Raw genomic sequence first — 16,774 nt, forward strand, 5'->3', positions numbered from 1 at the left:
GAGCTCGTGACGCCGCGCTTTCATTCGGAAGAAAGCTTCTCGTCCTCTTTAACTTTATGCTGGTAGTAACGTCAGCTGTGATGGTCTCGTCTGTCCGTCAGGGGGAGAAGGTGGAGGGTCTTCAGGCTCAGGCTTTATATCCTTGGAGAGCCAAGAAGGACAACCACCTCAACTTCAACAAAAACGAGGTAAAAAAACCAACAACAACAACAACAGCTTACTAACGTGTTTTTTTTTTAAGCTCACATCTCTTCATTGTTTTCTTCTGATTTTAATAATGTTCTTGTGAAATGCAGATAATAACGGTGTTGGAGCAGCAGGACATGTGGTGGTTAGGTGAACTTCAGACCGGACAGAGAGGCTGGTTCCCCAAAAGTTACGTCAAGCTCATCTCCGCCACCATGACGGCGCCCCCTGCTGTCGCCGCCGCCGCCGTCGCCGCACGCAGTAAAAACACGAGGTGGGTTACACCACGTTTAAACTACGTAGGTTCATCTACAGTTTCTGACTTTCCTGCGGGGAAATTATGTCTTCCCAAAGACAAAAAAATTCCTCTTGCAGGTTATTTGACACAAATAAAAAAAAAATACAGGATGTTCTACTGTCTCCATACTGGACAACTTCTTAGATTAAATCCTCTCTTTAGCTTAATATATATTAGTGGGGGGTGCAACTACAGATCATGAGACAGGAACCAACATTTTTTGTAATACTTAAAAAAGAAAAAAATAAGTTGCATGGAAAGAATCCAAAGTTGATTGTTATGGTTGTTTATGGTTTAAAAATGTTTTTTGTTCTTGTTTCGGTCAGTGAATCTGGAGTATCAGAGAGCCCCCCCAATGGAAAGCGCCCCTCCCCTTCCCCAACAAAACCCTCCGAGTCTGGAGAAGGTAACAAACGCCAAAAACACGCACACGCACGTTTTATGTTTCTTTTTATTTTTAAACTTAGGTGGATAATTGGTCGTTGTCTCTGTTTACATACTTCCGCACAGAATACGTGGCCATGTACACCTACGAGAGCAGCGAACAGGGCGACCTGAGTTTCCAGCAGGGAGACGTCGTCATGGTGACCAGGAAAGAAGGGGACTGGTGGACGGGCATGGTCGCTGGGAAGACCGGAGTCTTCCCGTCCAACTACGTCAAACCTCGGGACTCGGCGTCAGAGGTGGGAGCTCGTCGGGAATAAAAGAATTCAGACTCCATTGGGAGGTTTTAAAGTTGTTGTTGTGTTTTTTAACAGGAAGAGAGAAATACTTTCTAACGGTTTGTTTGCTCTAACTTTCTGTTTTTCAGGCACTGGGACCAGCAGGGAAGACGGGCAGCCTCGGGAAGAAACCAGGTGAGCCTTCACTTCCCTTTAAAGAGTTCAATTTCAAAGGTAAAGCCCCGTTTTTATTTATTTGCTTGAGCACATTGAATGCAAATTTTTTAAAAAGCAAAGATCGGGATTCATGTGTTCATAAGAAGTAACCACAACCCCCCTCCTCCCCCCCTCCCCTCAGAGATCGCTCAGGTGATCGCCCCCTACAGCGCCACGGGAGCGGAGCAGCTGACGTTGGCTCCCGGACAGCTCATCCTCATCAGGAAAAAGAACCCGGGGGGCTGGTGGGAGGGCGAGCTGCAGGTACTGTCCCGATCCTAAAGTGTACGAATATACATTGTATGAAATTTATGTGCTTTCATCACATCACAAGCAGACTCAATAAATTACGAGATTTGAGGACATTTTGTTGACTGAGGGGACGCTGTGTTCCTATTGGTTCCAGGCTCGGGGGAAAAAGCGTCAGATAGGCTGGTTTCCAGCCAATTACGTGAAGCTGCTCAGTCCCAGCACCAGCAAGACGACTCCCACGGAGCCCACCCCTCCTAAAATGGCTCCTGCCAGCACAGGTACACACACACACACACACACACACACACACACACACACACACACACACACACACACACACACACACACACACACACACGAGGCTGTTTTCAGGGTGGGCTGTAATTATATACACAGACTTACTACAAAGCCAGTGTAATAATATTTAATTCATGGTTTCAATTGACAGTTTTGATCCAACTCGGATTTTGTGCTCGAAATGTTGACGAGGATCCGAATTGGTAGAATATGAAGTTAGAAAAAGAAACGCAATCTTTAACGTAGTCGTTGACAATATGAAACGGAGGGAATTGTCTCCGTGTTGACCCCCCCGTGTCCGTCCGCTCTGTCCGTGGTGCTGAAGCGGTGTGTCAGGTGATCGGCATGTACGACTACGTGGCGCAGAACGACGACGAGCTGGCCTTCCTGAAGGGTCAGGTGATCACGGTGCTCAACAAGGACGACTGCGACTGGTGGAAAGGAGAGCTCAACGGGAGGGAGGGTCTGTTTCCTAGCAACTACGTGAAACTCACCACGGACACCGACCCGAGCACGCAGTGTGAGTACACACACGCACGCACGCACAACCTCACCTGTAGCGTGCATCACATCAGAGCACACGAAAACTAAACATACTAACTTACTCTCAATGTGTAACATTACACACTGACACACTCTCTCCCTCACACACACACACACACACACACACACACACACACACACACACACACACACACACCCCAGAGCCAGGTGTGGAGATGCTGTCCCTCTCTCAGTCTTTGACCCTCCCCAAACCTTTCCCAACCCAGGCTGGTTTGACCTTTCACCTTTCACCTTGACACGCCATTGGGCCTCTTTGATAACCTCCCAGTCATGCACCGCCTCTGGGTCGGTGTCTGTGTGTGTTTGTATGGTGTGTACGTGCACGTGTGTGTGTGTGTGTGTGTGTGTGTGTGTGTGTGTGTGTGTTTCCCCCTCCTTCCTCCCTGCATGTCGTCCCTCCAGCATGATCCACCGTAGACCTAGAGTTTCTAGAGCGGAGCAGACACACACCGACAGCAGAAGCTCATCGATGCGTCGTGACAGCAGCTGTCGTCGTGACACCGTTGCTACTTTTAAACGACGTTCGTCTTTATTTGAGGAACAAAAATGTGCCAACAATTTTTTTTAAATTCTCCAGATTTTTATTTTGAATATTACTAGAAATTGAAGGCAGCCAGAGTTAAATTAAAAAAGTCTCGACTCTGATGGCGATCGCAGCGTTTTGTTCCCGTCTGCATATCTGATCTCCGTCGCCGCCCGCTCTAGATCCTCTATTTCTATGCTAGGGTTAGGCCACACCTCCACACTCTCTGTCTTTTTGCTGCACGCTCCACCCACCTAGCACCCGACTGGTCGTTGTTGTTGTTGTTGTTGTTGTTTTGTTTAGTTGTTTTTGTTGATGTTGTTGTTGTCGTCCTCTCTCTAGGATCATATCATTACCCAGAAACCCCCCTTCTCCTCAAAGCCCTCAAAGAGACCCACTAGGCCACGCCCACTAGGCCACTCAACCAATGGGGACAGCAGCACGAGGTCACATGACCCTGGGAATGGCGACTCTCCACCAGTAGAAGCCACAGAAAGAGACAGACACACAGACAGACTGTAAACATTAGGACTCTGTCTATGCACAGCTCTGACTGGGGGGGGATCAATAGTCAGGACTCCACCTCTTCTTCTTCTCCATCTTTCCCTCTTCTTCTTCTTTCTGTTTTTATCTGTCGCACCACCTGTAGACAAGGAGGGAAGCAAAGACTATTGGAGCTCCTTTTTCTCCACTGATTGGACTCATGAACATGTTTTGACTGGATCACAGTGACTGTACACACAACAACAACAACAACACACACACACATTAACACACACACACACACACACACAGCCCTTGTGCTAGCGTGGTAAAGTGGATAGTGGGTCATTTTGTGGCTTTATGGGAGATTCTCATTAGAAATCAGTCGCTCAGCTCATCCCCCCCCTCCCCCCTCCCTCCTCCTTTTTATTTTGTATTTTTGTATATTTTTTTTTTTAGTAAATAACCCATTGGTGCAGCAGCTTCATTCACCCGTCACCCCCCCCCCCCCACCACCACCACCACCACCACCAAAGGAAACAGCGCTGGCCCCGCCCCCTCCCTCTCACTAACCCCTCCCCTCCCCACAGCTTCACAGAAAGACCCACTATCTGCTGGAAAGGACGGGTCTCAATGTTGTTGTTGTTTTTACTCTCCTCTCCTCCAAAAGCCAAAGACGTTCCCTCCTTTCGTCCGCTCCGAAGGAGATAAAGGAGAGGAGAGGGAAAATCAGGCAGTATTGAGACGCGTCCCTGCAGCAGTTTAAAAAAAAAAAAAAAAAAGGCTGAGTTTGAACCCACAACTGCTGCTCGGCCTTCTGTGTTTTATTTTTTTGTCGTTTTGTTTTTACACACTCAGTCTGTTAGTTAGTTGGTTAGTTAGTTCTCCTCCTGTCTTTCTCCGCTAGGGAAGGAGACGAGGAGGCATAGAAGGGAGCGAGCAGCTGGAGTGGGACTCAGCCGGAAATGAAAAGCCATGCTGTAACTGCTTAGCATACCAGCTAACCCAAATTACACACACACACACACACACACACACACACACACACATGGTACAGAGGAGTGTAAACACACACACACACACACACAGTGAGAATGTTTTTATCCGTTGTAGTTTTAACATTCAGAATATGTGTTAACTTTTAAATGGTCCGTTTCATGGTTCTTATTTGTTTTGGTTTACACGTTTAATGTCTGTTGCTATGATGATGGGATGCTGTCACGCTGTTGAGGGTTAGACCAAGATGATGGACACTTGACACGACACGGATGTGGTACTAAACAAAAACAACAACAACAACAAAAAAACGTGTAGGGGTGGAACGATTTGTCCCCGCAAAAAAAAAAAAAAAAGAAAAGAAAAGGCCGTCTACCGGCCGTCGTCACGTCTCTGAATCATTCCAGTTAAAGGAGCAGTCTGACATTTTTTGGGGGGAATTCACTGTTTAGGAACGGTATGTCATGTTGAGATCCCTGTTTGTGAACTTTAGCCCTACTGATCTTGTGAAAAAGCATATTTACCCCCCAAAAAAATATCAAACTTCTCCTTTAATTTGCATTGTTTTGTTTTTTTTGTTGTTTTTTTAATTTAATTATTATTATTTTTTTAAGTTGTGGCTCAATTTCACAAACTCGCGATCTTTATTTTTATTTTATTTTATTTTATTTGAGCTTTACCTCTGAATTTTTCCACACTGTGATGCACCTTTGAAAAGTCTTTCAGCTCATTGTCAACCAGACTCCATTTAAAAAACGGCCAATTTAAAACAAAAAAATTAATTTATTTTTTAACGCTTCCCCTTCCACCTCCGTCGATCATTTCACCCCTACGAAATCTTAAGGCCGTCGACGCTGGGTTGTGACGTTTTGTACCGGCGCTAAAAAACTGGAAAAAAAAAAAAAAAAACCAACTTAACCCAACCCAATTAAAACATCCGAACCAAACCGTTTGTTCCCAGTCGAAAACATCATCGGTGGTATTTTACCGTGTCATTTAGCAGCTCTGTGTTGAAGGGACAGTAGAGGAACATGCATACAAACAGCACAGCCTCACTTTCAAACCAATTTATATCCTGTATATTACCGGTTACCATGGTGACGTACACCCACCACCCCCAAGTGTATCTTTGCCTTTCCCTCGTTTGTTTCGCATAGCAACAGACCAGTATTATAGGGGTTGCCATATCAAGATTTTGTATTGTTTTGTTTGGTTTGTTCAGATGACAGTATTGTGATTTTAAAATGTTTACCCTCAGAAACGCAAAACAAAAGGAATGAGACGGTTATTGAAATATATATATATAAATATATATATATATACACACACAACGAGCAATAGAGCTAGCATTAATGATATTAATTAACCTGCTTGGATCCCATTGGCTACTCGGGTGTGTCAGTATTGGAGTTGCAGCTCTCTGATTGGTTGATGAGTCGAGACCATTGGTGCTTTTGGGAGAAGTTTTTTTTCCCATCAAATAACAGATCTGGGTTGTTGTTTTTTTTTGGGGGGGGGTTCAAGAGTTCATGAGAGTTTGATAACCGATGGTCGAGACTTTTCTCGCAGTCAGAGGGAGTATTTTAGATTAGAACAAAGCCGGCTGGACCGGAGCCGCCGCCTCCACCGGGTCCATACGACTCTGGCTGAGATGTCTCTCTCCGTCACTACAGACTTGTTTTTTTTTTTTCTTCTTTTATGTCCCCGTCAGCATTGAGGTGAAATCATGTTGAGGACTCGTGATGCTGCAGGTTTACGGTGCAGCCCAAGCTAGAAACTTAAACTTCTGTGTTTTGTTTTTTTTTAACAGAAAGCGTGGCTCTGGTTCAGTCTGGTTTGTTTAAAAAAATAAATTAAAAAAAAAGATAAAAATATGATCTACACATAATCTAATGAACGGTAACGGCTGACGCTTCACACGGATTTAAATAGCAACTGTGATGAATGAATGAATGGATTAACAGCCAAGCCAAAATATAATCAGACTGCACTTGGTGTCAGCGTGAATGAATGGATGAATGAACGAGTGTGAATAAAGCGTGAATGAGCAATTTTATGGACGCGAGTGGTCGGATGGATTCACAAAGGAATGAAACGAATACTTGAATGAACGAATGGATGACGTGTACAGAATGTCAGCGTAGCGCCGAGAGTAGAGAAAACGTCCCGAAGGTTTTTATTGGTGGAGATTTTTTTTGTTTAGTTTTTTTTTTTTTTTTTGATGAAGCGGTGAATCTGACTGGTCCTGATGATTAAATGCTCTGAGACAGACCGCAGTCGACTGGCCTCGTTACTCACACACACACACACACACACACACACACACACACACACACAAAATTATCATCAGCTGTTTTGCAGCCGTTTTCGAAAGCCAGACTATTTCTTGTTTTGTCGTTCTTCTGCCCCCTGCTGGCCAAGAAAATGGAGTAAATGACACTTTAATGCAGCTCGGAACAAATAAATGTTTTGAACACACAATTTTCCCCCAAAGGAAAAGACACACAAACTAAATTAATTGAATCCGAATCTATCAAATCCTTTTTTTGTTTTTTTTTTTGTTTTTTACCCTTAAATTCTTTTAATAAATTTAGGCTACAAACATCATAAATATCTTAATAAATGCACAAAGTCTGGATAAAGATTACTTTTCTGACAGCTGCAATATAAACAGAAGCCACAAAGGAAACTTTCTTTAGAAAAATGTGTGAAAAAAAAAAAAAAAAGTCTTATTTCGGAGGTTTGAGTGACAGATTTTTACACACAGATTTGCAAACAACGGTTTCACAACACAGACTCACACTCGGTACAACAAACGGACAAAACTCTCGACCGTAAACACTCCTCACTCCACATGTGTTGCTCTCAGGTATGTATGTATTAGTACACGTCCAACAGGTACCATTCGTTCCTTTGTTTACACCTCGCGCGCCCGAGGACGTTTTGACTGACAGCCGGTGTGTGTGTGTGTGTTTTTGTTTGTGTGTTTTTGTGTGTGTGTTTCAGGGTGCGCCGACCTCCACCTGCTCGACATGCTGAGTCCGATGGAGAGGAAGAGGCAGGGCTACATCCACGAGCTCATCGTCACCGAGGAGAACTACGTCAACGACCTGCAGCTCGTCACGGAGGTGAACGCACACACACACACACGCACACGCACACACACACGCACACACACACACACACACACGTGCGCATGCACTAAAGAAAAATCACAGGAACTGGGCTTGAACACACCGTGATCAGAACAAGGGCTGGAGACCCACATACAAGTCGTAACACCATTTTTCTTTTTTTTATATTTTATACCACTCAAATTTTTCTTCACAGAAAAAGAGTGAAGTAATAAACAATTTCAAAATGAGAAATAAAAAAATAAAAAGGTGCAAATAGGACTTAAAAACTCTGAAATAATTTTTTTTTAAAAAGCAGACGTATTTAGAAGTATAGTGAAGTATGTGGTGTTCAGATGTTCATAAAATTTCAAGAATCTAAATAAAATTTTATGAAATGATGTGGAAACGTATGTCCTTCAAAATAAAAGCACAGCAGCTTTTATTTTACACAGTAAATTTTTATTAAAATATTAAATTAATATTTTACACAGTAAAAAAAGTTTAAAAAAAAATCTTTTAACTTTGTTTTTTCACGCTGACAATTCTGATCCAACGTCATTAACATAAAGTACTCGTACCTACAAAATCACGTGACATTTAATTTACTTTGAAAATTGTATTCATTCATACTTTGTGTGTGTGTGTGTGTGTGTGTGTGTGTGTGTGTGTGTGTGTGTAGATCTTCCACAAGCCTCTGCTGGAGTGCGAGCTGCTGACGGAGAAGGAGGTGGCCATGATCTTCGTCAACTGGAAGGAGCTCATCATGTGCAACATCAAGCTGCTCAAGTAAACACAAACGTTTTCGCAGATAAACAAACACAGAACAGCTGTTTTCAATGACTGCCTCCTTATTTTATTTTGATTTTTTTTTTTCCTTCTCACCGCTCGACCCTGAAGGCAGAATTAATAACAAAATTATATCTTTAAAATGTACATGAATGTCATTGAGGTTTGGCGTTGGCATGGAAACCGCTGACCGACCCATACCCCCCCCCCCCCCCCACCCGCAGGGCTCTGAGAGTGAGGAAGAAGATGTCGGGCGACCGGATGCCTGTGAAGATGATCGGAGACATCCTGACCAATCAGCTGCCTCACATGCAGCCCTACATCAGGTCCTGTCTGACACGCCTCCGTCACGATTTTAAAACCGATCGATTTAAAAGTAGATGAATTATTAAATGCGCATTTTGACTCTCTGATCTACTTTCTGTGTTCAGATTCTGTTCGTGTCAGCTGAACGGAGCCACGCTGATTCAGCAGAAAACCGACGACAACCCGGAGATCAAAGACTTCCTGAAGGTATAAGATGATCTGAAGTGTCCTTGAGCACAACAAAGTGAACTGTGTGATATTTCTTTATTTTTAACTGCCTTTATTCCTGTTTCCTGATAACGTCGTCAGCTGAGCGTCTCTATGAATAATAATCTCACTGTATCACCAGATTATAATTTAATATAATGCTGCAAACACACACGGCATTAAATACGACTTTTATGGCGGAGAGTTAGAATTTTTGCTGCTTCGGCGAGCAAAAACTCCTGAAAAATGTCACAAACGCTGCTTTTTGAAAGACTCTTTCTCCAAAAGTGCTTCAGTGAAAAGGTGCAAAAAAAATAAATAAATGTACAAATGAAAATCCCGGACTTTTAATTGAACATCTTTTTCTATTTCTCTCCGTCAGAGGTTGGCCATGGACCCGAGGTGTAAGGGGATGCCTCTGTCCAGTTTCCTGCTCAAACCCATGCAGAGAGTCACGCGCTACCCTCTCATCATCAAAAATGTATGTAATGCACACACACACACACACAGATGTTACCACATCTGTATTGTTTCTGTTTGTACTGAATGTTTCTTGTTTATCGGCTGCAGATCTTGGAAAACACTCCCGAGTCCCATCCGGACCACAGCCACCTGAAAGCTGCTCTGGAGAAAGCGGAGGAGCTGTGCTCACAGGTGAACACACACACACACACACACACACACACACACACACACACACACACACACACACACACAGAGAGCACCTGGCTGGAAATTTGCTCGTATGTGCATGAGGTGTTTTTTAATTTTTTTAATTTGTGCGTGTTGGTTTCGTGTTTGCAGGTGAACGAGGGCGTCAGGGAGAAGGAGAACTCCGATCGTCTGGAGTGGATTCAGGCTCATGTTCAGTGCGAAGGCCTCTCGGAGGTAACGGTCACACCAGCAGAAAGTTTCCCATCTAAAACACAGAAAGAGCCGCGTCCCTCCGGTTGTCCTCGCTGTTCACCGATGATTCAAACCTGCAGAAATAATTTGATTGTTTTAGTTCGAATCTGATGAGAAAAGCTGCTGAATTTCCCTTAAACTCACATCTGCTGCATCTTTCTGATCCCAACTGACCTGCTGCAAACATAAAAATCTGAATCAAACAATTCAACTTTTCACTCTGGTAACTTGTTGCTTTTTTTGGGACATTTTATAGCTTAAAGTCTGGTTGTTTTTTTTAGGAAGGTTAATTAATAAATCTTCTTTTTCTTTCTTGTCCAAGCAGCAGCTGGTGTTCAACTCGGTGACCAACTGTCTGGGTCCCAGGAAGTTCCTCCACAGCGGGAAGCTGTTCAAAGCCAAGAGCAGCAAGGAGCTCTACGGCTTCCTGTTCAACGACTTCCTGCTGCTGACGCAGGCGAGTCCATCGGCCTTTTAATGTGAAGTCCTCTGTGACTTTTATTTTGAAAAGGGGGCTATAATAAAAAAATAACACTAACTTTCCATCTCGCAGGTGACCAAACCTCTGGGCTGGTCGGGATGCGACAAAGTGTTCTCCTCAAAAACCCACCTGCAGTACCGCATGTACAAGACGGTAAAATCACACACACACACACACACACACACACACACACACACACACACTCTCTTATTACCTGCTGAAAGACCAGGATGTTGACGGATGTTTGAAGTATTTCCTCTTTTCCTGTCGTTGCGTTGAACTGCAACATGTTTTGTTTTTTACTTTTTTTAGTTATTAAACTCATCAATTTATTGCAGTTTGACAGTTTATTTCATTTTTTTTAATTTTTTTTTATTCCATCATAATTTTAGTTTCAAAACTTTCAAAAATAGTTCAGTTGAACTTTGTATTATCCGTTACCGTGGTGAATCATTGTGTTGGATATGAACCAGGGTTTCGGTCCGGTTTGTGTGACGGCTGCGTTTCCTGTCGCCCTCCAGCCGATCTTCCTGAACGAAGTGTTGGTGAAGCTGCCGACGGACCCGTCGGGAGACGAGCCGCTGTTCCACATCTCGCACATAGACCGAGTTTACACGCTCAGAGCCGAGAGCATCAACGAGAGGTGACTATTGAAACGCACATTGAAACAGATTAAAGGTGTTGCGCAACATCGACAATAAGACTTTTTTTTTTTAAAAAACTAAAAATGACAGAAATCTAAAAAGTAACATGAAGCCAGAACAACACGAGTAAATTTAAATCTGAATTAAAACTTGTTTGTGCAGGACGGCGTGGGTTCAGAAAATCAAGGCGGCGTCGGAGCTCTTCATCGAGACGGAGAAGAAGAAGAGGGAGAAGGCGTATTTAGGTATCTGCCCCGCTCGTATACACATAACCGGACGGATCAAACTCGATTATATCCTTAATAAACCGTGTGTGTGTGTGTGTGTGTGTGTGTGTGTGTGTGTGTGTGTCAGTGCGCTCTCAGAGGGCCACCGGTATCGGCCGTCTGATGGTGAACATCGTGGAGGGGATCGAGCTCAAACCCTGTCGCTCACACGGTAAATTATTTATTTATTTAACCGTGTAAAGTCACGATCGTCACTAGGAGCCATTTCAAAGTACGTTTTAATTATTTTCTGTTCAGTTAAAATATATATATATATTTAATGTTGCTGTTTTCCAGCGATGTTCCTTCGTTTTTCATGTTTTTTAAGCGCCGTCGTCCTCGTCTGTGTTTCCAGGAAAGAGTAACCCGTACTGTGAGGTGACCATGGGCTCCCAGTGCCATATCACAAAAACATTACAGGTAGGAATAATTACTAAATTATTGATTATTATTTAAAGGAAATTTGCCGGCGTTCATTATTGTCATTTTTGAGTCTCTGAAGAAAATTTTAAGACGAAAATGGTGTTAAAAGTTGATGCTTCTGTTCAGTATTTTGTATTTTGACAATTCATTTCTTAAAGTTTTAAAATTACTGACAATAATTTATTTATTTTACAGTTAAAACTATAAAATATTTACTGACTGACTGTCCAGTTAATCTGAATGTCGTTTTGCTTTTTTTTCAATGTTTTCCAGCTGAACTTTTTAAAAGGAGTTTTTTGTTTTATTAAAAAAAAATTTTTTTACTTTGTGTTGAATTTGATCTTTTCTAATCAATTTCATTTTACTCCTAAATTACATTTTAACATGTTTTTATGTTCCTTCATATCTTTTTCGGTGTCGTTTTTCTTGTATTTAAAAGGTTCCATTAATGAAGTTTATGATTTAGAAACATGAAATGCACCTGTATTAATTTTTTATCCGACTTTAGTGTCAGACGATCGTTCAATTTGTCCTTTTTCTCTCTTTGCAGGACACGTTGAATCCCAAGTGGAACTCCAATTGTCAGTTTTTTATTAAGGACCTGGAGCAGGACGTCCTGTGTGTCACCGTGTTTGAACGAGACCAGTTCTCACCCGACGGTCAGAAATCCTCACGCACTCGTTTTAAGACACGATCTTTTACATCGTTTACCACTTTTTGTTTAACACCCCTCCTCCCCCTCCCTCCTCCCCCCTCCCTCCCTACATCACCTCCTCCTCCTCCTCCAGACTTCCTGGGCAGGACGGAGATCCGGTTGGCCGAGATAAAGAAGGACCAGGGCTCTAAAGGACCAATCACGAAGAGGTTGCTGCTCCACGAGGTTCCCACCGGAGAGATCGTCGTCAGGCTGGACCTCCAGCTCTTCGAAGAACCGTGAGACGCAACTGGTTGCCGGACCGGGCCGGACCGGACCCGGTACGACCGGGGGACCCCCGTCAGCTGGGCCGGGCTGGATTCTCCCGTTTTCTCAGCAGGTTGAGGGACAGTTTTACGTCAGCGTGGAGTTAAAAAGAACAAATCAGTGAGCCGATCAGAACCAGAGAGGTGAATTCAAAAGGACCCGCAGAGACGCCGAGAGCGGCAACATATCTGTAGTTTTATTAAATATTAATAATGATCTTCTCGTCAGCTGTCCGTCGTCACAGTTTCACACGTTACCTCCTCGTTGTTTACGTCAGAATTTCAAGTTCTGGGTTCCTCAGATTCTCACCTTTTAATATTTTATTTTTTTACCACATGACCCCCGAGGGCCTCCGTAGTTTTAGAAATTTGTCCTCCTTGACTTTTATTACACAATTTTTTTTAAGTTGCATTTTTGTGTCAAAATCTAAATATAACAGTTATCGCCGAAGTTTCAGTCTGCAAAAAAAAAAAAACACCAAGTAGGTTTCAATCTATGACGATATACAAACACTCTTAATAAAAACATTACAAGTCGGCTCTCCGCTGCGTTTTACTTTCTTAAGTGAACTGAAATCATGAAGAGTTTTTAATGTCTTGAGTATCAGTAGAAGGATTTACACGACGAGACCAAATCTCCTCCTGACAAATTCAGTTTTAACAAGTTTGCACACGTCTTTGAGCTTTTTATTGTTTTATTACCATAAATAAAGAGCTTATCGTTTCCGTACATATCAGCTTTCTGAGATTAATATTCTATAAATGTAAAACCACGTCTCTGCAGGTCCTGATTTAAACCACTGAAATTTTTAACCCCCGCAAACGTCTTTAAATTTAGTTTTACTCGTCTTTAAACTGTGTTCAGTTTCACGAAGTGGTGCTTCCGTGGTCCGAAATCGTAGCAGTGAACCGGGTCGGTGCCGAGATGGGAGATTTTAATCTGAGAGAATGACGTGGTACTACGACCCAGGAAATTAAAAATCCTGTTTCCGATCCGGTCCGGTCCGGTCCCAGTCTGCCGGTTCTCCTCCCCCAGTCCGGTCCGGCTCAGTATTTCCGGTCCGGTCCCGGAGAACCAGCCCGGGTTCTCTCCCTCCTGCATCATCAAGACACTCCAGTGACAATCCCAGCCCTCCTCCTCTGTCCGAGCAAACCCGAACCCTGTGTGTGTGTGTGTGTGTGTGTGTGTGTGTGTGTGTGTGTGTGTGTGTGTGTGTGTGTGTGTGTGTGTGTGTGTGTGTGTGTGTGTGTGTGTGTGTGTGTCGAGGTGGACCGGCTACTTAAAGGCTCCGTTTTTCTTTAATTTATTTATTTAATTTGTTTTTAGGGAGTCTTTCGATCGACTCTTTCAGGCTTTTCAGCAGCTTCGAGGTACAAAACGCGTCAAACGGACCTCGACACGCTTCTGGGTTGTTGTTTTTTTCTGGTCTGTCGTGCAAATGCTAACGATGCTAATAAGCTAAAATAAAAATAAAAACAAATGTCCGGTGTAAATAGATTAACGGACGTTAACGGACATGTCGGACGTCCCGTTCACGCGCGTCAATTCTAGCAAATGCTGATAAACACAAAATAAACAGCTGAGTCGACCTGCAGTGACGGCTGGTTTTAAACTGTAAAAATAAAGAATGTCTTAACTTTAACTTTTCTTTTTCTTTTTGTTCCCGGATGCACACGGGAGTCGTAGATTTTATTTCCGTCACGCATCCCGAACTCTTGACGTGTCGTCGCTGCTGTGTTGAGCTGCCACAGGAGGGCGCCACTACGCAGGGGAGGTAAAAAAAACAAAAACAACTAGACTGAACTGAACCCCTGAAACCTGCCCCGTGTATCTCCGACCCCCCGAGGGAGCTCAGCGGAGGACGGACGTCGGCACTTTCAGCACTTTGAAAAACGAAACGCTGATAATCAGAGCAGACTGACTTTATATATCACACGGCGGCCATTTTGAGTAATCAGAGAGGGAATAATAATAATAATAATAATAATAATAATACGCTTAAAGGATGTTTTTCTTATCGCCAATAGATATCGTGAAAATACCAAAAACAAAACGGCGAGCTAGTTGGTCTGAATTCACCTTTTTTCACGACTTCCTTCTGTTCTGCTCTCCGCCTGTAAAAATGTTAAATCTTTTAAAGCAAATGATAAATTGTAGTTTTGAAGAAAATACCTGAAATATGAACGGATGCGTTTTGTGAGGGATTATTTTCAGTGGCGGATTAATCCACATTTTGAGCAGCGGGGAAGAAATAAACTAAATATACAAGATATATAATTAAAAACAAAAAAAAATAACTAAAATTGTTCAATAAAAGGAAATAAAAATGTTCCATAAGTTTAAGTTTAATTTTGAGTATAAAGTCGTTTTATTTGGAAGCGATGCTTAAAAAAAAAAAAAAAAAAAACAGCTAAAATGGCAAAAATCTTCAACATTAGTGACGTGAAGTAATTCCTGGAGTTTTTTTTTTTTTTTTTTTTTTTTTTATATCATAGTTTGTAATTTGTTTAGAAATTTTAATTATTTAAAAAAAAAACATTTATAGACCGAAGTTAGTTTTTACTTCTTTTACAAAAAAAAAAATAGAAATAAGACGACGAGACAGTTTTTTTTGTTTTGTTTGTTTTTTTTGGTTCATTGTCGGAAGTTTAACCGCTTTCGTTGTTTGTTTTTAAAGTATATCGTGAACTCGTTTGAAAACTCAGGAGTTACTTCTTCTTCTTCTTCTTCTTTCTTTTTGACGACGTCTATTTCTCCCGCCCTGACGATTCAAAATGGCGGCCGCAGGCGACACTTCTCAAGTCGGTTTCGCTCGGCGAAGGTTGTCGTAGATTTTGGGGGTTTGTTAGCGAGCTGCTTTTGGCCGATTTAGTAAATCTAGTTCGTCGTTTTTAATTTTTAACGCCACGGTTACAGTAACTACTGAATTTATTTACCGCCGAGACAACCGTTACCTTAGCGACCAGCCACTGTCCAATCAGGAGTCGGCGAGGGCTCAGCCAGCTTCGGAGGAAGGCGTGAACGAAATGATTGTGTTTCTCCCCCAGACTGATGATGATGATGATACTGAATGATGATGAAGTCGTCTTACACCCCCTCCACACCTCCTCTTCCTCCTCCTCTTCCTCCTCCTCTTCCTCCTCCTCACACTTAACTGAATCCAGTTCGTCTACCTTCCAGGTTGTGTATAATACTGCTGTTATCTGAGAGTTAATATATGACGGGGGGGGCGATGAAGATGAAGATAAAGATAAAGACAGCCTGCTGTTAATTATCACTGTAGAAGATAATGTACGTTGTTGTCTTTCAATGTTCAGAATAAACTTCAGTTGGACCAAGACTCTCCGTGTTGTTCTGGTTCTTTAAAGCATTTTTAATTTCATTTTTGGTTCTTCGACGCGACGTCATCGAATCCCGATGAGGACCGTTGTCGATGTTAAAGCATCCTGTGGCGACTTTTTAAACCGTTTTACGAAGAGCTTTACAAAATAAGAGACTACAAAAGTAATTCAAGGGTAAAATTCAAAAATATACGAGTTGGAGATTAAAAAGATGATTTAAAGAATAAGAAATTTAACAACAAATTAAGAATTAATGTGTGCAGTAAGAAAATAATACTTATTACACTTGTGAATAAAAAAAAACCTTTGCTTTTCCTTATTTTTTCTTTCTGATTTCTTAAAATTGTTTGTTAAACAGGAAAAAAAGTGAATTATTTTAACTTAATAAAATATTGTCTAAAAATGTTGGAAAAAATACTTTTTAAAAAAAAATTTCTTATGTTGTTTTATGTGATTTAAAGCTTTTTCTTTTTTTCTATTTATTACCGCTGACTGATGTAATAAATTGTGTATTAAAACACAATTAACAGCATAAGTAGCTTTTAACATTATTTTTTTAAGCCTTTAATGTGTCAAAATAAAATGTTACTAAAATGAAATAATTGGAAATTTTGTCAGAGCAGCAAATGCACATTGTTATATATATAGATATAATATATAAAAATATATAAAAAAATTATATTCTGTTATATATATAGAAACAATAGAATATATTGTTTTATATATTATATATGTTTTTATAATATATATTATAAATATATTATATATAATATATATATTATAAATATATAATATATATATATTTATATATTATATATTTTTAAAAAATTTAATATTTTATATATTACAATATATTTTAT

The 16,774-nt window shown here is 41.5% G+C and overlaps 1 protein-coding gene across 7 annotated transcripts in view; it reads left to right on the forward strand.

Annotated features, from left to right (window-relative positions):
• Positions 1-15,913, forward strand: part of itsn1 (intersectin 1 (SH3 domain protein)) — a 36,648-nt gene extending 20,735 nt beyond the window's left edge. For 3 of the 7 annotated variants that reach the window (XM_069144156.1, XM_069144158.1, XM_069144161.1), the window contains 23 exons: positions 102-188; positions 297-460; positions 811-890; positions 995-1,167; positions 1,296-1,341; positions 1,505-1,626; positions 1,769-1,892; positions 2,237-2,431; positions 7,484-7,605; positions 8,273-8,379; positions 8,604-8,705; positions 8,811-8,892; positions 9,275-9,373; positions 9,463-9,546; positions 9,697-9,780; positions 10,124-10,255; positions 10,352-10,432; positions 10,801-10,922; positions 11,086-11,168; positions 11,278-11,361; positions 11,545-11,609; positions 12,163-12,271; positions 12,401-15,913. In XM_069144156.1, the coding sequence (XP_069000257.1) occupies positions 102-188; positions 297-460; positions 811-890; positions 995-1,167; positions 1,296-1,341; positions 1,505-1,626; positions 1,769-1,892; positions 2,237-2,431; positions 7,484-7,605; positions 8,273-8,379; positions 8,604-8,705; positions 8,811-8,892; positions 9,275-9,373; positions 9,463-9,546; positions 9,697-9,780; positions 10,124-10,255; positions 10,352-10,432; positions 10,801-10,922; positions 11,086-11,168; positions 11,278-11,361; positions 11,545-11,609; positions 12,163-12,271; positions 12,401-12,549 (2,496 nt within the window). In that variant the 3' untranslated portion in view covers positions 12,550-15,913. Of the gene's footprint in view, positions 1-101; positions 189-296; positions 461-810; positions 891-982; positions 1,168-1,295; positions 1,381-1,504; positions 1,627-1,768; positions 1,893-2,236; positions 2,432-7,483; positions 7,606-8,272; positions 8,380-8,603; positions 8,706-8,810; positions 8,893-9,274; positions 9,374-9,462; positions 9,547-9,696; positions 9,781-10,120; positions 10,256-10,351; positions 10,433-10,800; positions 10,923-11,085; positions 11,169-11,277; positions 11,362-11,544; positions 11,610-12,162; positions 12,272-12,400 lie in introns of all 7 variants that reach the window. The other 4 variants (XM_069144157.1, XM_069144159.1, XM_069144155.1 and 1 more) reach the window with 3 other exon arrangements.
• The last annotated feature ends 861 nt before the right edge of the window (positions 15,914-16,774 follow it).

The sequence above is a fragment of the Embiotoca jacksoni genome, unplaced genomic scaffold (genome assembly GCF_022577435.1).
Source record: "Embiotoca jacksoni isolate LCO1_2020_lvr unplaced genomic scaffold, fEmbJac1.0.p SCAF_12, whole genome shotgun sequence".
NCBI classification, from domain to species: Eukaryota; Metazoa; Chordata; class Actinopteri; family Embiotocidae; genus Embiotoca; species Embiotoca jacksoni.